The sequence below is a fragment of the Quercus suber genome, unplaced genomic scaffold (assembly GCF_002906115.3).
Source record: "Quercus suber isolate HL8 unplaced genomic scaffold, Cork oak 2.0 scaffold_309, whole genome shotgun sequence".
Classification (NCBI taxonomy): Eukaryota; Viridiplantae; Streptophyta; class Magnoliopsida; order Fagales; family Fagaceae; genus Quercus; species Quercus suber.
In genome coordinates this window covers 640,583-661,852 of record NW_027069765.1, presented here as the reverse complement: position 1 = coordinate 661,852, position 21,270 = coordinate 640,583, and the positions used below count along the sequence as shown (strand labels likewise).

The 21,270-nt window shown below is 40.7% G+C and overlaps 1 protein-coding gene across 1 annotated transcript; it reads left to right on the top strand.

The window, feature by feature from the left end:
- Nucleotides 1-3,657: 3,657 nt before the first annotated feature.
- On the top strand, nucleotides 3,658-5,733 carry LOC136071405 (cyclin-dependent kinase F-1-like). The gene is made up of 2 exons (XM_065782644.1): nucleotides 3,658-4,087; nucleotides 4,673-5,733. The coding sequence occupies exons 1-2, from the start codon at nucleotides 4,085-4,087 to the stop codon at nucleotides 5,600-5,602; spliced, it is 933 nt and encodes a 310-aa protein (XP_065638716.1). The 5' UTR covers nucleotides 3,658-4,084; the 3' UTR covers nucleotides 5,603-5,733.
- Nucleotides 5,734-21,270: the final 15,537 nt, after the last annotated feature.

The following is a 21,270-nucleotide window of genomic DNA, read 5'->3' as shown; positions in this document are numbered from 1 at the left end:
ACCAAATAAGTGATTTAAAAAATATTACTATGTAGCATTAAATAAAGAGAAAATGATTTAAATAAGGACTATGTAGCATCAAATCAAGAAAAGAAAAAGTACTGCAAAATCTTATGGTTTCTGTCAAAATAAGTACTTAAAAAATCCAGAGTACTAACTAGTTTGTAATTTAACATCTAAAATTTCTTGAGGATCTCCTGTTAGGAGTCTCATTATTGTTCTAATATCCTAATACTTCTTATAGATCCATCCCTTCAATTAGTATTTAGTCCCAAGATAGGTTGAGTGAGTTAGTTAGTTACACAAGTTAAGATTAGAATAGAGTTAGTTAGTTAGTTAGTTACACATTTTAAGATTATAATAGAGTTAGTTAAATCTCTTGGAATATGTAACACTATAATCATATGGGTTAATTAGTGAGAGCACGTGCTATATTAATAAGCCATGTGTGGCCAACAAGATAAGAGCTTGGGTTTTATAAATACTTGCATGTAACCTTAATCTGGAACTTTTTAAATAATAAACAAATTTCTTGCTTAGTGCATTTTCTTTCTCTCATAGTATTTCTTTATGGAGGAAGACTACCTCAAATTAAGTAAACTCACCAACATTTAGGGAGGGGAATGCTAGGAATCTCATATCTGTTGTAATATCCTAATATTTCTTGAACTTCCATCCGTTCAATTAAAAGTTAGTCCCAAGATAGTATAGAGTTATTTAGTTAGTTAGTTACACATGTTGGGATTAGGATAGAGTTAGTTAGAGCTATTGGCACATGTAACACTATAATCACATAGTTTGTGAGAGCATTTGCTTAATTAGTAAGCAAAAGAATAAAGCCATGGGTTATGATAAAGCCATGTAAGAAAATTGATGTGAATATTGCATTTTCTTTCTCTCTTAATATTTCTCTATGCCTTTAAGTCAATTCACCTACAATTCACATCCATTTTCATACACTTCCCACCCATCCCCTTTAGGAACCAACAAGTTCCTAACATTTCCTTAGAATATCCTTCTTGGGAAATGAATATCTCATTTTCCATTTGCTTCATCCCAATGCCTAGATAATGGACATAAGCCAAATATTTGTCATTTCGAACTCCTTAGTCATTATTTTCTTGAAGCCCTCAAACTTACTTTGATTGTTTCTTATAAAAATCAAATCATTTACATACAAACAAACAATCAAGATACCTCCATTTTTTATGCACCTTACAATATAGTGCATGTTCATGTGTGCATTTAGAGAATCTTTCTCCTAAGAATATTTGTCAATTAGGTTGTTCCAAGCTCTAGGTGCTTGTTTCAAGCTATATAGAGATTTCTTAAACTACAAAGTTTTGTTTTCCCCCTTTGACAACATAGCCTATAGGCTGCACATTAAAAACTTATTCTTCAAACTTATTCTTCAATATAAACTTTCCAAAAAGAAGATTTTACATCCACTTGATAAATTCTCCATTTATTTTGAGTTGCTAAAGAAATTAGCAAACGTATAGTTTCCAAATGAGCAATTGGGGCAAATACTTTATCATAATCAATACCTTCTTGGCTATAGCCTTTCACCACCAGTCTTGCTTTGTATTTCTACCTCTCATTTTTGCATTATTCTTCATCTTTACACCCATTTTACACCAGTTGCCTTCTTTCCATGCGGAAGAGTTGCTAGCTCTCATGTATCATTCTTCTTTATTACCTTGATCTCTTCATCCATGGAATTTATCCATTTCTTATCTTGCATAACTTTTTTAATTCTTGTAGGTTCACAATCAGCAAACAGATTAAAGAGCGTTAGATCAACTATATACTCTGTTGAATCATAAAGATCGAGTAGACTTCTTATTCTTCTTGGTCACTTCTTTCTAGTGATGATTACGAGGATGGACTTTCACAAATGGGAGATTTTGGGGATTGTATGTTTTTAGACCCCTTAAACACAAACAGATTAACCTAGTTATTTAGTCAAGTGATTAACTTAGGTAAATTATTCAAATCTAGGTTAACACAAATAAATCATATCATTGAATAGTGCGGAAAATAAATAACACAAAGATATGATAATCAAGGAAAAACAAACCGGTAAAAAACTTGGGGAGGATTTAACCTAGTTATCCTCAAGGTAAAACAAATCTACTGTGAAAGAATTAAAGTTTACATAATAACGACTTAGACCACTAACATTCTATTGCTACCTTGAGTAGGAAACTTACTATCACGACTATGTGACAGCTCTGAATCCACGGACTACTTCTTTCTTGGATTCACAATAACCACAAGAACTCCCACTTGTGTTTTCTTTAAGCTCTTTATGTAGCAATTGAGATGATCACCAAGCTCTCGACATCAATCTTGAGATTAGAAACCCTAAGTATGTATGAAGGAAAACACCTCTAAATCTTACAAGAGATTCATACACACAACATAAACAACCACTGTAAAACGTGGCTAGGGTTTTTCCTTTTATACTTAAGGCAAAACATAAAACCCTACACGTCATACGGGTTTGGGCTGAGTTGGAAAAATCTGTAGAAAAACAATCTGCACAAACTTCAATCGATCAAGTCTAATTTTCGATTAATCGAACCTGACAGATTTACACAATAAATCCTGCAGTACATTCGATTCCAACTTTACATATAAACATACTTTGAGTAGCCTAATTCTAGATTCTAAGTTTTGATCATGATTTGCCAACATTACACATTGAAGTTCTAATACATTTAGATTCTAAATCCTTAAAACCTAACAGTGATGGAGGTGGAGTGTCAAACTCTTCTTGAACTTTATTCTTGGGTGCTCCCATTTCTTCAGGGATGGACCTATAGAGGGGGGGGGTGTGGGGAAGTTATCCAAAAAAAAAAAAAAAAAAAGCTAGGAATATTGGTCAAAACATGGCTCTCATTTTGGAAGTTTCATTGAATTCAAGTTGAGCTATTCTCTCTTTTGTTGTGAACTTGATGTTGTACCAATCATCTACTCGCCGTTTTTTACTCGTAATTTCATCTCTTTCGCATACCATAGACTATAGAGTTTGTGGAGGTAGTTTTAAGTCTGTATTTCATTTCCTGAATAATGTCCCCAACAGAACTTCTTCTTCTTGGTTTCGGTAAGATTTTAATTTCATCCTTTAAATTTATTTCTTTTCCAACTTTTTTTTGTTCATTATTATTATTTTGTTCAATCATAGACGACTTTTGAGACTTAAAAGAGCATCGAGTTCCATTTTGATAAATATGTTGAAATGTTTAAAAAACACTTATTTTGTATGTTATACTTTGTTGGCATTTTTATAATATCAAATGTTTAAGAAACACTTATTTTATATGTAGTATTTTGTTGAATATGAAATAGGTGTTATTTTTTATTTTCATTAAAAAAAAATTGTTTTAAGCTTTGCCCCCCCCCCCTCCCCCCCGATTCAAATCCTAGTTCCGTCCTGATCAAATTCCACATCTCAACTAACAGTTAATTTTCCAGTGCTCGAATTTTTAAGCTTATAACCTTTAGAGCTTGAATCATAGCCAATAACGAAATAATTTTCGCTCTTGTTATCTAGCTTGGACCTCTCCTAATCTAGTACACGTGGATATGCTATGCTCCTAAACACACAAAGTTGAGAAATGATTGGACAAATAGATTGCATTAAGTTTACTTTTTAGGCAATGAGGCTGGTTTCTTTTGATTTAAAGCTACCGGATTTTGGCCTGTTAATTTTGTCACGAATTGATGAAAAGAAGATTTGCTTGATGGGTTTGGGGTGGTGTTGATTTTGCAGCTTGATTACATTTATAAGCAATTCGTTTATGGGTTTATGTTTAGTGTTTACTTTAATGATAGGGAATGCTTTAGAGTGTGTGGTACTCTGAGAGATGATTTTTTTTTTTGTCAGGAATTTTTTAGAGGATGAGTTGGTTTTCTCTTTTTGGATTTGATTGGTTTGATGTGGGAATAGCTGAGCCCAACATTTTAAGACAAGGCTTGGTTGTTCTTGTTGTATTGGTATGGTGTGGGAAGGAGGCCTAGGAAAGCTTAGCACATTGCTAGTTTGCATTTTAAGGAAGGGTTTGTGACTTTCTGCGTTATGGTAAATGGACTTTCTTTTTGTACAAGCAATGGGTGAAAAGCATTTCCGTTGATGTAGTAGTCATTGATTGTTAGAAATTACGATGTGTTGTTTGTAATCTTGCAAATTAAACTCCCAAACTGCATTTGTAAATGTTATTCATGTATCATGTTGTGGACAAAATAGCAAATCATAAGACAAGGTAATTTAGGTAAATATACACCAGAATTCTTCAGAAAGTATATATATACACACACACAAATTCCTCATTTCTAATTTTTAAGAGATAATATACACATAGGGAGATAGAGTATAGCTTATCAAAAAAGGGGGGGTGGTTGAGATACTGATAGAGTGTATGTGTGTGAAGGAGGAGAGGGGGGTGGGGGGAGGTCATCCATAGTAGTCAGCTGAAATGTTGAGTATGCTCCTTATCTATCAGCTGCTAGTTTGAGGATTTGACCATTCTTAAGTTCCAACATGACACATTTTCACATTTGGATTTGGTAGGCACTTTCTTCAAGCATATAAATATTTTGAATGAAATTGCTATTCCTGTTATTTTATCAAGGTTTGTGAAATGTTTTTATCTGACTCTGATTTTAGGCAAGGATACTCCTGGAGCCTGGATATGTTGCTGCCTACAACAACCTACAACCATATGAACAAAATGCTGTAAATCAGGAAAATGCCTTTCAGCCTCCTGAGGATTTTCCTGAAACAGACAATTTATGCCAAGAAGCTTATGAAATTCAAGAGCAGGGCACTATAAGTAAAGAAGAATATTTTAGACAGTTAGATGAGTTCAAAGCTAAAAATATAGATGAAACTGATGAGGAAACGGATGTTCATGATGGAGATACATCTTGTCTTGCAACATGCACAACAAGTGACATAGAGGATGATCCTTTCAAGAATTCATATTCATACAAGGCTGAGGGTGGTGGAGATGATGGACAAGGTTGTCTTACATCCTGTGTTGGAACTCGTTGGTTCAGAGCCCCTGAACTACTCTTTGGATCCACTGACTATGGTTTAGAGATTGATCTGTGGTCATTGGGTTGCATATTTGCTGAGCTTTTTACTCTGGAGCCCATTTTTCCTGGAACTGCAGATATTGATCAACTCAGCAGGATTTTTAGTGTTTTGGGAAACTTAACTGAGGAAGTCTGGCCAGGTTGTTCTAAACTTCCTGATTATAAAACAATTTCATTTAATAAGGTAGAAAATCCAATTGGTTTAGAAGCCTGCCTGCCCAACTGCTCCCCTGATGAAATATCTTTGGTAAAAAAACTTGTCTGTTATGACCCAGCTAGCAGAGCTACAGCAATGGAACTGCTCCATGACAAGTATTTCAGTGAAGAGCCTCTTCCGGTTCCAATGTCTGAGTTATGGGTTCCTTTGACCAGAAGTGGGCAAGATGAGAATTCTCCTAGGGGGTGGTCTGGCCATGATGGAATGGGTTCGGATTCCGATTTTGAGGACTTTGAGAATTATACCAGGACTGATACTGGATTTTCCATACGGTTCCCTTGAGCTTAAAGGGCATTAAGGCACTCTGATTTGTTAAATTATTTGTTGCAATTTTGTGTGATTAGATATTGGAAAGTTCATCTTACCTTTCTTCTCAAAAAAAGAAAAAAGAAAGAGAGGATATTGGGAGTTCATGCCAAGAGCCTCGTAGCTTAATTGCAACTTCTTAATGGTTTCAATAGAGACATCTAGAGATCAAATCTCTCCACCCAACCATTGAATTATAAAATAAATATATTGTAAGTACATAATTTAATTTAGTATTGAAAGATATCTAGAAATATATTGGACCAACCTAATGTTTATATGAAAGTAGTACTCGCCAACTACCATCACTCCATAAAAATAAAAACCCATAAAATCTGGAAACTCTCTTTCTTGTTAATTTGTGAGGAGTGTGGTTTTAGCACCACCACCACCACCAACCTCTGGCACCCCCACTATAAAGATATCGTCAATGCCATTAAGGCCATTAGCGGCCATACTTGATGCCTTTGCTAGCACAACCACACCGATTTGAAGCACTACCGCCAACCTACAACGCCACTACAACCACAAGACATCACTATCGTTATCTCTCTTTAAGCTCAACCACCAAACAACAAGAACAATTTTAGCTAGCAAAAATCCACTAAAAAAAAATCAAAGAGCAATTACATTTCCGTATAGTTGCAAAGAGAACGTAAGATGCGAGTTTTTTTTTTTGACATACTTATAATATACGCATATAATATGCTTTTTTTTTTTTTTTTTTTTTTTTGGGGTCAAAAAGGGCTACTTATATATTAGAAGCAACAATTTTATTACAAAAAGTGTTAGCTTTATCACAAGCTAACAGATGCTCCACCACAGACGGTGGTTCCACAAACACTACAAAAGATAAATTACAGCTAGCCCCTACTCTAGCTAAAGCATCTACGCAACGATTTGCTTCTCGGTAGGTGTGCTCAACCCGTTTGTTAGGGATGGCTCTCAGGAGGGTCCTGTAGTCAGTCAAAAGAGGCTCCATTAGCATATTGGCAGAATCATTATTCATTAGCTGAACAACACTCTTAGCATCCAATTCAACAACAAGGCTATTAAGATTGAGGTCCTTAGCAAGAATGAGTCCATCTCGTAAGGCCCACAACTCTGCCATAAAGCTATTAGTGCAGCCAAGACTTCTAGAGAAGCCTGCAACCCAATCTCCATTGTGATCCCTGATCAGCCCACCTCCTCCAGCCTTTCCAGGAAATCCTAATGCCAAACCATCAGTATTGAGTTTAGCCAATCCCACTGGTGGTTTTCTCCAAGCCACAAGTATAATGGACTTAGATATAGCAATCTTAGATCTCATTCCTATAGCAAAAAATTCAGCAGCACTCTGTTTGCATTTCTCAATAGCCTTAGTAGCCGAAGTACCAGTCCTAAACAAACAATCATTACATTGCAGCCAAATGTGCCAAATTCCCAAAGGAAAGACAATACTCCACGGGATTCCCATACAATTAGATACAAGTTTTGTACAGCAGTTAACTTCCAACCATTCCTTAATGGGTTTATTGAATGATTCCCTTAGCAAATGAGGAAAATTTAGCTTCAGCCAAAAATCTTGGGCAAATTCACAAGTACGCAGCAAATGATCAAGTGATTCAGTCTCTTTGAGGCATAAAGGGCAAGTTGTATTGAGGTTTAAACCTCTTGAACCTAGTACTTCACCTAGGGGTGTGCTCGGTTCGGTTTCGGTCGGTTTGTATAGGTATGGCCAACCGAAACCGAATATTTCGGTTTGTGAAATTCTCAACCGAAACCGACCGAAATGGCTGGAAAACCATCGGTTTCGGTGTATATCGGTTTCAGTCGGTTTCGGTCGGTTATTGGTTTTCCAAAGAGAGGGATATTGAGATTTTCAAAACCCTAAATTTAATCACATATAAAAAACAAAATAACAGAGCAACAGAGAAAGAGCTGATGAACAAATCAGAACGACAGAGAAAGAAAAATTTCCAACAATATTTGTTCAACAATTTACAGTATTACATACAGAATCCAACAAAAAATTGAAAATATTTTTAATTAGCAAAAGGGTCCAGACAGAACTTTACCGTTGTTGCACCATAGCAGGATCCTACCACCATGCTTGAGCCTACCACCATGTCTCTGTAGTGATTTTTCAATCTGAATTGAAGAACGAACAGAGACATGTGACTTAGAGAGAAGAGAAAGGCATGGCCATGGCCCATGGGACTCAGAGAGCGAAAAGAAAAGAAAAGAATGAGGCGGCTGGACTGAGAAGGGCAGAGACCAGAGAGAAAACTGGGGAAGGACCGAAGGGTAGAGAGAAAAAAATTGAAGGATCGAAGGGAACAAGCTGAAGAAGAAAGAATTGAGAGAAAAAAAATGGGGAAAGGGGCGGCTGAAGAAATAATTGAGAGAAGAAAGAATGGAGAGGGGCGGCTGAAGAAAGCAAAAGGGAAAAATAAATAAGGGTATTTTAGTATTTATGCTAGTACTAGGGTTTTAAAAAATTAAAGAGCAAAAAATACCCACACGTCCAGCGCGAAGGCTTGAACTTGGGATCATGTAGCTGAATCATAAAGAGCATACCATTAAGGCAACTGATCAGTTGTGCATTAACATTACATAAATATATATATTCGGTCGGTTCGGTTTGGTTTCGGGTGAAAAAATCCAGCACCGAAACCGAAACCGAAAATTTCGGTTTTTAAAAAATGAAACCGAAACCGAACTGAACCGAAACCGAACCGAAAATTTGGCAACGGTTCGGTCGGTTTCAGTCGGTTTGTTCGGTTTGTCGGTTTTTTGCACACCCCTAAGTCTTCACCAATGGGAAGGCTATTATGCATGCACAGCCACAGGCAAAACTGAACCCGAGGTGGTGCAGTAGTCTTCCAGACCCAAGACATATCTATGGTATCCAGGTTCAAGGGGTTTAACCATTTTTGGAGAAGGCCCAAATGAGAGAGTCTTCAGCATTGGTGTCACATGAGAAAGGAATTGCTATAAATTTCTCTAAAATTTGATCAGGTAGCACAAAAGAATTGTTTTGCAAATTCCAGCCAATGCCATTGTCAAAACATTGATGCAACATTACTTTGTCTTCATCCCTTGCAAGTGGTCCTTCAATAAGGCTTCGGAGTGTGCCATTAGGGAGCCAAAAGTCCAGCCAAAGGTTGACATGTAGACCATTTTTCACTGACCATCTTAATCCTTTGACATAGACAGGTCCACCTATTTTGCAAGCTGTCCAAATTCTTGAGCAAGGGAGGTTTCTGCCCTCCTCAGACAACCTCTTAGGAGTGAGATATTTCTTTACCAGCATCTTTGCCCAAGGGGCTTCACTTTCATTAGCTAGTCTCCAGCATAATTTAGCCAAAATGGCTTGATTCCTGTATTATACGCATTTTTACTATGGTCGGTAGTGGTGCTAAGATATGTAACGATTTTTATTTTTATTATTTTAGGTAAGTGAAATAAGAAAAGGTATAAAATAGGTTAATTAAATTAGTAGACTTCATGGCCAATTTTGATTTGTGGTACATAAAGTGATATAGTGAAAGTGGTATAAAATATTTGGATTCACATTAACGTATATGTAACAAATTTTTGCCTTTTAGATTATAGGGTAAATTGCAAAGTACATCATAAAATTTAGGGTTGTTTAAATTTTACATCAAATTTGAAAAATTAGATTTTACACCCTGAAATTTCTCTCTATTAGCAAAAGTAGCTTCCATTAGTGACTCGCTTACATGGCCATCAAATGACATGATGGCAACCAAGACACACTCTACTTGAGGTTTACTCCAAAATTATTTTGTCTACCTGTGGTTTAAAAAATGTCACTTTACCCACCTGATGTTCACTTTGTTTGTCTCTCATAACCCACCTCTGTTAAAACTGAGGGTGTTGATGCTCATTTTGGGAAGCCTAGTAGAAAGAAGAAAACCAACAACATGGGCAGAAAAAAGAGTTAGTAAGTGGATAGGAAAACTATTAAACCCAAGAGACAGGAATAATGAATCACAGACCCATGAAATAAACAAATGGGCCTTGAAGAAGCAAATGGGCTTAAAGGAGCTCAGAAAGGAAGAAGTAGCAAACCTATAGGCAGTATATGATGTAGAAGAGAATGGGCCACAGCAGGCCCGGAGTAATGAAAGTAAAGAAAGTAAGGGGTTGATGGAAAGTCCATGAGCCCTAAGGATGAAGAATAAAGTAATTGGGCCAGGGAAGCCCTAAGGAGTTAGTTAAAGCCCAAGGGAACACAAGACTAGAAAGGGCCGAGGATGCCCAAGGAAAGTAAAATGGGCCAAGGATGCCCAAAAGGAAAATGGGACACAAGAGCCCGCAAGCAATGTAACCAAAAAAGCCCAAATGACTATACTGAGTCATTGAGAAAAGAATAAGCAACAAGCCCAAAAAGGCCTAGCAGGCTTAGGTCAAATAACACCACAACAGAAATAGCAAAGTGATATGATAGGAAATGATGGCAAGGCTATGGAAAGAGTAAAAGGGTGTTGAAGGAAGGAAAGCCCACAATTAGGCAAAGCCTAGCCCCCAAAGGAAGTAAGGCATAAAGAATGGGAGATCAAAAAACAATCCACGCCATAAGAAACCAAAATGACCGTCATAATGTGCAGACAAGCCTCCAGATCACGGCAAACGCATGAATGACAGGCAAGCTTTGAACACACATAAAAGAGAAGCACGCGCAAGGCCCAAACATCACCAGCCTGTACCCAGCCAATACAAGACGTGGTGAGGTCATGGGTCAAAGGTAAGAGGGCATGGTCTAGCAGTGGGCAGAGGAGAAAACCTATTCTGGGTATCTTGTTCAGGCTCTTTTGGGAGAAATGTCCTGCTGAGATGACATGCCACCCAAAAGAAGTAAGGATGAGTTAGAGCTACTAGGTGCATGCCATGAGAGAGAGAGAGAGAGAGAGAGAGAGAGCACCCACACTGTAACAAGTAGGAGGGTCACGACAGAAAAATAAACAAAATAGCCTTCTTTGTCTGATAAGGGGAAGTGGCATAGCCAGCACAAGTAAGTGGTGATGGTTGAACGACTGACAAACCAGTAATGGTCGACAAGGACACCCATATCAGACAAAGGTAGTTAAGGGCTAAAATAGTAAAAACCAGTCACGGTAAGCACTATAAAAAGGGGCCTTTGTCGTGCACAAGGGGATCACAATCATGGTAATAGTAATCTCTAAGAGAAAATCATAAGACAGAAGAAGCACTAAGAAAGGAAGGGGGGAAAAACAAAGGAAAAAGAGATAACTTAGAATGGCAAGCATGCACCAATAGGTTGATCTCCTCTCTTCATCTAAAGCTCTGCTCTCTACCAAAGAAAAAGGATCCTCATTGAACATAAACCATTTAGGCCCATTCCTTAAAAGCGATTAATTTCTTTTCCTGGGGAGATTATTCGCATTGAGGAAGTGGTTTTCCTTCTAGGTTTCAAGCTCTGTAGCCTTACTTGGCAGGGCAAACTGATTTTTTCCTTCCTTGATTCAAGAAGCCCATTATTATTATTTCCCCATTTATTTATGTTACTTTGGTGTACGGGGGTGCTTCTTGCTGCCTCCTTTTATTTATTTCATCTAATATTTCTTGTGTTATCTTTATTATATCTGTCTGCCATAGCTTTCCCCTAGCATCTCTGCCTGCCATGGGTATGTGATCAAAACCTGTCAAAAGGGGTATAGTTTGTGCACAAGCCGGACCAAAGTGAGTTGCAGTTAGATCGGTCTCAACTCCTTTACTTAAAACACTTGACCTAGTACCGCAAGAGGCAGCCCAGCCCAACATTGTAAAAAAGGCCCACTACATTAAATTGGTGACTTCACTGGGGAGTTAAGTCACAGATAAGGATAGAAGTCCTCGCAAATAAATGCCTCTAAAATCCAGGACGACGCGAAACATGAGCGCTATGCCCTCACAAGCAGAGTTCAGACCAACAACGCCTCACCAATATCAGCCTAACTAGACGGAAGGTGCTGACAGAATAGGGGCTGAACCCCAACCACAACCAAGAATCCCTATTGACAATGCCAACATCTTCATTGAGGTGTTGCAATCCCTGCAGCACTCACAACAACAAATGATGGAAGAAATCCGTCAGATGAAAACAGACAAAACAAAGGAGAAAGGAAGCCAGCATGACCCTGAGCATGCAATAGACAAAGAGGAGACACTAGCAGGAGGTGTCTCATAGAATGCGAAACAATGTTTCATCACTATGGCCGAAGTAGCGACCCTCCTAGAGCAGGAGAGGGCTATAGCACCTAAGGAAAGATTTTATGCACGAAGACCTTCGTACCCACTAAGGGTACTCAGCAAACCATACCCTGAGAGGTATGAGCCGCGAGCCTTTGCATAGTATGATGGCAGGAAAGGAAGTGTTGTTAAGCATGTGAGCAAGTTTAATGATACTCTTGGCCCTTACACCACAGACGAAAACTTATGTCTTCAAGAGTTTTCCAAATTACTATGTGACCGAGCATACACTTGGTACATCGGCCTAAAGCTAGGATCAATCCTAACTTGGGATGACATGGTGGACATATTATGCACTAAATACTTCCACGAGGAAGAAACAGTAACGCTTGCAACCCTACAAGCAACCAAGCAAAGAAGTGATGAGGATTTAATGGAATATATCAAAATGTTCAAGGACATAGCACTTGACTGCTATGATCATTGTGAAGAAAGAACATTGGTGGAAATGTGTATGACAAACATGATCAGGGAGTACAGGGCAGTCCTGGAAAACTTAGAAATCTCCCAGTTTGCACAGTTGTTGCAAAAGGCTAGGAAGACTGCCTAGTCGGTGAAACCAAGTTCTGACAAGAGGAACGCTCTACTGGCTATGGTAGTATCCACTAGCAAACGGAGAAGGAAGACTGATGGAAGGGAGTATGATACTCCCCCACCAATACCATGTACCCTAAAGGAGTTAGATGTACTCCTAGACAAGTGGATAGTATACTGAGTCCTTAAGCCTAATTAAGTTTCTAGAGAGCCCACAGAAGAGGAGCGAAGGGACCCACGCTTCTGTCGTTTACACAACTACGTGCAACATCCTACTGCAGAATATTGGGCGCTTCGCAGACTGGTGCACTGTAGGATTAAAGAAGAGACTTTAGAACTATCGCAGTAGGAAGTTCAAAGAAACCCATTCCCAAACTACAAAAAGGAAGGGTGTAGTAGTGGTAGTAATTTGCACAAATCTAGGGGAGGACAAAGAGGAGAATCCAGCCTTGCCTACCACAGTAATTACCACCTTACAGAAGAGCTCTAAATTCAAAATTTTTTTTGACCAATTGGGGCTTACGGCGAAGGAGTGAAAGATAGCCACAGAGGCCCTGGTGAGCATTGCCTCCGGGGGCAAGAATAGAATGTTTATCAGCAAAAGTCATGGATGACAAAGCCCTCTTACAGGAGTCAAGTGAAATCACTTTTAGCAATAAGGATATGGAGGTGAGGCACCCGGACCACAGGAGGCCCATCTACTTAGCAGCATCTATAAATCAAATACCCATCAAGAGAGCCTTGGTGGATACAGGTGCTTCTATAAATCTCATTCTATTGAGCACTCTACAAGCGGCAGGAATTTCAGAAAGAAAGATTCAGGGTTGCCCAATGGAAGTGATAGGGTTCGGAGGAAGGGGCGAATACACTACAGGCCACATTCAGCTGTGGTTAAAGGTGGGCCCCATAGCTTCCTTAGCTCGGTTCCATGTAGTAAAGACAGAGGTCTCATATCATGTGCTATTCGGAAGGCCATGGTTGCACAAACATCGACTAGTCCCATCCACCTACCACCAGTGTGTGAAGGGAAGGACGAATGGCAGAATGATACGCATAGCAGCAAATCCCTCGCCATTTAAGCAGGTGGAGGCTCTAATGGGCTCCATCTAGGGAAAGCTTAGTATCAAAACCATGAGGCACCTTCGTACCTAAGTAGGAAGACATCCAAAGTGATCCGGAACCTGATCTAAGGGAGTTGCTAGCATGAAAAAAGAAAAGGAAGGAAGCGTCCGCCGCGAATCAGATGACACACCGTAATGTGTCAGGGTCTGAAGCCCTAATGGCAGGATTGTTCACAAATTATGAAGGCATGCAAGGCCCACGAGTGGAATACAAGCGAGCCCCAACCAAGAGTGGCAGTACAGGAGTTTGGCGTGTTGCGTAACTCAAGAAAGTTTGGAGGAAGGTAATGAAGAGAAAGATAAGGAAGTTGTGGCATAAAAGGATGTACAAGTTATGGCAGAAAAAGAGTTGGAGAAAGTTGACCTAGGGTCTAGCTCACAAGAACCAAGGCCTATCTCAATTAGTGCGAGTCTGACGGAAAAGGAAAAATCAAAATTGATACTGTTGTTGAAAGAGTTCAAAGACGTTTTCGTATGGGATTACAGTGAAATGCTAGGGTTAGATCCCGGGCTAGTAGCGCATACGTTGAATGTGGACCTAGAGGCTAAGCCAGTGGCCAAGCTTTCCAGGATATTCCACACTGAGATAGAATGGCAAATAGTCAAGGAAGTACAGAAATTGTTGGCTGCAGGATTCATCAAGCTTGTTCAACACCCGCGCTGGCAATCTAACATAGTACTAGTAAAGAAGAAAATCAGGTAGATAAGATGTTGTTTAGACTTCAGAAATCTCAACAAAGTCTGTCCGAAGGATGAGTTCCCATTACCAAACTGGATTTACTAATAGATTCTGCGGTAGGAAGTGCCATGTTTTCATTCATAGACGGGTTCAGTGAGTACAATCAGATCAGAATGGCACCAAGGGATGCAAAGAAAATTGCTTTCAAAACACCCATGGGCAACTTCTACTACACTGTGATGCCTTTTGGGTTAAAAAATGCAGGTCCAACTTATCAACAAGCAATGATGGCCATATTTCATTACATGATGTATCAAGAACTAGAGGACTATATGAATGACATAGTGGTAAAATCAAGGAGGAGAGAGGAACACTTCCACGTGTTAAGAAAGGTATTCGAGAGGTGTAGAGCTTTCAAACTAAGAATGAACCCTCTCAAATGCTCATTTGGAGTGTCCTTTGAAAAATTCTTGGGCTTCCTAGTTCACAACAGGGGAATAGATGTGGACCCGGCCAAAGTCATGGCCATAGCAACTATGAGACCTCCAGCCATAGTAAAGGAGTTGAAGAGCTTCTTAGGGAAGGTATCAAATATCCGAAGATTCATCCCTAGGTTAGCATCAATTACTTCTGCTTTCACCAAATTACTCAGGAAAGGGCAAAGCTTTGAATGGGGAGAAGCGCAGTAGACGGCCTTCAAAAGGCTACAGCAGATCATGATGAACCTCTCTACTATGTAAGCCCCAATTCACAAAAAACCATTGCTAATCTACTTGGCCACCAACTCGTATGTCATTGGTGCATTAATCACCCAAAAGGATGGAGGTGGCATTGAGCAACTAGTGTACAACATCAGCTGTGCCTTAAAAGATGCAGAAACTCGTTACCCAAGGGCAGAAAGGGCATGCCTGGCTATTGTGTATGCTTTGCAGAGGCTACACCATTATTTCTTGGCTTACGAAGTATGGCTGATGACCATGTCTCATGTTGTCAAAACTTTGATGCGGCAACCAATCCTCTCTGGTAGAATATCCTAGTGGTTGTTACAATTGTCACAATACGACTTGAAAACAAGAACGCCCAAGGCAGTAAAAAGCCAAGCTATAGTAGACTTGTTGGCGCAGTTTCCAAGAGAGGAAGAATTCCCGCTGGATGATGAAATTCCAGGGGAAGTAGCCATGGTGGAAGAAGTCAGAGAACAATGGGTAATGAAGTTTGATGGGTCTTCTACCGCCCAATCAAGGGGAGTGGGAGTAGTTTTATACCTTGAAGAAGATGAGGCAATGGCGCTATCGTTCAAACTAGAATTCCCCTGTTCAAACAACATGGCAGAATACGAAGTCCATCTAATTGGGCTAGCCACGGCTCTCGAAATGGGAGTCAAGCATTTAAGAGTAATGGGTGATTCGAACCTAGTAGTCTGCCAGACCAAGGGGAGCTTCTCCTTAAAGGAACTGAGCCTAGCCCCGTACAAAGCAATAGGCCCAAAAGATGGAGGAAAAGGTTTCAACCTTCGAGATAGAACATGCTCCAAGGAACGAAAACCGGTTTGCAGATGCATTCGCCGCACTAGGCTCATAAATAATTTTTGAAGGGGATAACACCAGGATAGAAGTTAGCAAGAGGAGGGAGTCTATTATTGAGACCTTGAAGGAAAGGTTCCAGGAAGAACAGTGTGAAGGAGATTGGCGGATTCTTATAAGGGAGGCCCTGGTGAAGGAAGAAGACGCCGCAGAACTAAAGGTGCTAAAGGACTATGCCCTGGTAAAAGGAGAATTATATCGCAGGATGCCAGGAGGGGTCTTGTGCAGGTGCGTAGGACAAGAAGAGGCCCAAAGAAAGTTAAAAGAAGTGCACGACAAGACATGCGGATCTTGTAAAGAGGTCAATCTTAACCGTATGCTTCAAAGGGCAGGCTTCTATTGGCCAAGTATGGGTAAAGACCCAAACCAAGTCCAAACCCAATGTGAGACTTGCCAGTTTGTGGCAGATAGAGTAGAAAGTTACGCTGTATTCGCCAGCGAGGACTGGAAAAGTCCATTTGTGCAGTACTTGACGGAGGGTATCCTACCACAAAGGCACACGAAAAGATGTAAGCTTAAGAGGTTGGCAACACGCTACTTTTTGCATAACAAAGTCCTTTTCAAGAAAGTGTATGATGGGGACCCCTTAAGATGTTTGGGTCCCGAGGAAGCAAAAGGAACGATAAAGGCGGTGCACTCAAGACAGTGTGGGGAACACCAGGGGAAGAAGAAGCTATACGTATGTCTACTACAAATTGGCTATTACTGGCCCACCATGAAGAAAGACACAGCGAAATTTGTAAAACAATGTCATGGTTGTCAAGTATAAGCCAACCTGATTCACACCCATCCGTAGAACTTACATAACATGGTCACCCCATGACCCTTTCACACTTGGGGGCTTGATTTAGTGGGACCAATTAACCCACCATCGTATGGATACATATGGATCATAGTTGCTACAGAATACTTCACAAAGTGGGCAAAGGTAGTGCCACTCCGTAGAGCCACAGAATGAGCAGTAGCAAACTTCATCAAGGAGACTGTAATTGTGAGGTTTGGGGTACCCCACAAGATTATCAGCGACAATGGCACCCTTTGTCAACAGCGAAGTAAGGAAGATGCTGGAATTCTACCAAGTCAAGCACCATCGTTTATCACTCTATTATCCTCAGGGAAATGGGCAAACAGAGGTGACAAACAAGACCCTCATAAAGATCATCAGTAAAATGAGCCAAGAGTATAAAGGAGGATGGGCAACGCACCTGCTGGACGCTCTTTGGGCTTATAGAAGTTCACCAAAGTCAACCACAGGGTTTTCACCCTTTTCCTTGGTCTACAGGACAGAGGTAATGAGCCCGGCAGAAGTAATGACTCCGACAGAAGTAATGACTCCATCAATGAAAGTTATGCAAATGCAGGAGAAGGAAAAAGAAAGGGAAGTATTTGCAGAAAAAAGGTATGAAGACCTAAAAGGGCTTGATGAAAAGAGGGAAGAGGCCCAAGAACACAACCATAAATATAGACAAAGGATGACTAAAGTCTATGGCAGGATGACTAAAGAGAGAGTGTTCGCAATAGGGCAACTCATGTTAAAAGTAGCGAACTACGTCAGGCGAGGGATGGCAGGACCATCTAAGTTTGCACCAAAATGGGAAGGACCCCTTGTGATAAGGGAGGCGCATCCAAGTGGGTATTACCATTTGACCCAAATAGATGGCAAAGACCTAATGGACCCCATCAATGGAAAGTGGTTGAAACGTTATTATGCTTAAAGAGAAGAAGTTACGTAGTTATCCCTTTTGTTTAATAAATTTTATGTTTCATTTTCTTCCTTCAAGTGACTATGTCACAAGACAAGATTGTAACGTGCTTTTATGAGTATGTAATAAAAAAGTGCAAAGTATTATGAAAGCATTCTATGTCATAGCAATAGCAAAAGCAGTAACAAAATGTAGCATCATAATTACAAACCCAATCTGTGGCAAACTTGCCAAATAAGTGCTATAGGAAACATAAAGTGTACTAGATGGGGTAATAAGAGAAGGAAAACAACAAAAAAGGGGGGACTACATCATCATCAACGAATCCCGGAAATAAGGGTCTGATCTTCAAAACAACCGGATCCACCAATACTAGAAAGAAGGCACTCATGATGGCCCTCCAAGTCTGCTACCTCCTTCCTTAGAGCCTCAATACATGTATCAATGGCATCAATAGCAGGCTGAACCCTCCTCAGGCAATCTCATGAAGATGGTCTAAAATGAACTCCACAGCAAAACCCACGCTAACAAGCTCCTGAATCGCAGCCCTCCACTGTAGGATCCTCTCGGTAGAGACAGTGTCAACAAAGTTATGCTCAATATCGTTCATCACACTCCCCAGCATCTTCAAGAAATTCTCTCTAGCAGAACGGCCAAGGCGGAATCCTTGTATGAAGTTACCACAGCTACTGTAGACCGCCACCAAATGAGAAGCACAATCCTCGAGGACCCTGAAACTGTGGAAGTCTACATAGGGAGGACCAGAACCCCAAAAATCTACAGGATCGAGGTCATTAACTTTAGGCTGATCAAAGCATGTAAAGAAGGTCGCGGCCTCACTCACAAGGTCCGGAATGGTGGTAGAACTGCTGCCCACCTCAAACTGAGAAGGGGCAGTGGGAATTGGACCTACCAGGAAAACACGAAGCATGGTGTGAGAAATCACAAGTTAAAGAGAATGAGCTCGCAATGAATAAATGAAGAAGGAGGGGAGGGAAAGAGACACACCAAGACCCACAGGAGTAGGGGCTATAGGGATAGCAGGAATGGGTGATGTGGGAATGGCAGAAACAGGTACAAAAGGTACTGCAGAAACTGGCACTGTAGGAACGATAGTAACGAGTGCTATGGATGTGGCAGGAGGAGCGGCTGTTGGCATCCTTATGTTTGCTGCAACTCCTGGCCCCTCAAAGGTCTCTGCAAATAGGGAAATAGACATACAAATAAAAGAAGACTGCAGCAAAGGGGGTGACACAAATACATACGTATAAGGAGAAGATAACAAAAAAGAGGGAAGAGTGAACTTAGCAAAAAAAAGGGGGGGGGGGGGAAAGAGGCACGTACCCATGAATTCTGTCTCGGGGTTAACACTCTCCTCTTCATTAGAATCAGAAATCCTTTTCTTTATGGTAGGCTCGTCGCCAAGATCCTCAAGACCGTCCTCAAACCCCTCAGAGGACAAGTCTGCATCAGGCCCATGTGTAGCAGATCTAGGAATGGAAGATGGGGTAACCATCAAAGAGGAACCATCATTCACAGCCTGAGATAGAGCTACAAAGGGGTCACTGGTGGAGATAACAAGGGGTGTGGCAAGAGAAGCAACCTCGGTCTGAGCATCAGCAGGAGAAATGACTTCGTCTTAGGGAGTAAGTGTCTCGGCAGGAATGGGAGTGGCCTCACTAACCCTCTCAGTATAAGTACCCTCATCTATGGGTACCAGCTCAGTGGAGGGGATAGGAGCCTCAGCAAGAAATCCATGTGCAGCAAAAGGAGGGGCAAGTGTTGCAAATACTACATCAGCCCCATCGAAGAAACCTTCCATAGGCGTGCCCATGGAGGCAAAAAGCTCCTCGGCCGTGGGGTGGTATATAGAGATAGGCTCGGGCTCATCCTGGAAAACAAAAAAAAACAAAAACAAAAAAATGGAATAAAGGAATCCATAACTAGTGATGATGCTGAAAGAAGGATGAAACAACCAATGCCATATGGCAGAGGAAATATGGGCCGAAGAGAAGAAAAAGAAGGAGACATACCTTAAACTCGAGCTCATTGAGTAATATGGGACGGGTGGCAGATACATCCTCCTTATGCTTAGACTGCAAAGGGAAAGGAAGAAAAAGACAAAGATGGAGAAATGAGTTAACAGGTATATGAGGGTTAACCGTAGGAAAACCCTATATATAAAGAGAAGGGAGAGGCAAGGTTAGAGATAACATAGTCTCCGCTCAGTGGTAGTGGACAAACGAGGAGAGGTCTTTCTCTTACTACCTCGGGTCCTACTGGAAGGAGGAGCATAGGTAGGCAGTCACGGAGTAGTGAATTTGGACTTGCTGGCAGTAGGGCACACACTAGAACGGGTGCAGGTAGAAGCAAAAGAAGGGCTCTCCAAAGCTATATTGCCTATGTGAGGAAGGCCACTCTCAAAAGGTACAATGCCTAAATAAGCTTCAGAAGAATCACCACATTTTTTGGCGGATTTAGGCTTGGAAAAACCTTTCTTACCTGGCACAGAAATGTTCGTCACTTTCACTTTCTTCTCCCAACCCAGAGGATAATCACCGGCATGCCAATACCACCATATATTCTCCTCATCCCACTCAAAGATGGCAGACCGACTCTGCTTCCTGGCATATGCTAACACAAACTTGGAGGGCAGGAGCAACTGAGGATTAGCCAAAATGACCGCACTGAGCCCATCAGGAGGAATAAGGGAAAAACCATGACTACCCATCAATTCCTACTCAAACGAAGTCATCACAACCTACCAGTATCCGTGCATGGTAGGAGTACAAATGCCCTCTCTCAGTAAGCCTGGAATGGTAACTGCAATAAAACGTTGGCTCCAGAATTCGAAAGCAGTATGCCGCAGGAATGGTCGAACGGAAGTAGGAGACTCCATAAGAAAAGAAAGATCATCGGGAATGTCCTGATCTAGCCCAAACTGTCTTCTTACCCGGTTAGCAAAATAATGCACAAACCTAATGCCTTTGTCGACCAGATAAGGTAACCACCCAGCATTGGTGGCCACCAAGTAAGTAATCCCTATCTCCTCGAAATCGGTCAAGAGGTAATGTCAACAAATAGACCCATAACAGAGTCTGCACATGTGTAACCCATACCTAAGTTCCTGTAAGCTCTCCAAGAAAACCTAACTCCTTTATCAAAGAATTCAACAACAAAATGATCAATTGGCTTTAAACTAGCCCAACGAAAAGCCAATGGGAAGTAAAACTCAAATCTACCACAGAAATCAGTAATGACTCTCGGACACAACTGATATTTCTCCTTAGCAAAACAGACGGGCCTACACTTCGCCAAGTGCCTGGCATAACACTCATATAACAAGTGCTACAGAATAGTACTGTGAACGAAAGTAGTGACTATGTGACAAGAGCTTGACTGATTCTCATCACTCCATTTGATGTTTAACTGAACATACAAATGCCCCAAAAACATGGGAGCCAATGGCAGGCTTGCCGCTGCAGATATCTTGATAGCTAATTGAAAATATAAAGGCTTCACAGCCAAAGATAAACTTACAAAGCCAGAACGTGATAAAGGCTACATGATGAGCAGTAACGAAGATCTTAGCAGTGGAACTAACCCAAAATGACAACTTTGCATTGCCACTCATCCTTTTCTTCAACTAGGCCTCCACGGCCTTTTCCTTTGGAGAAAACTCTAAAACGCCAAAATCAGCATCACCAAGGATGGGCAAGAGCAACTGATTCGCTACATCTTCCAAAGTCACGGAGATCTCACCTTT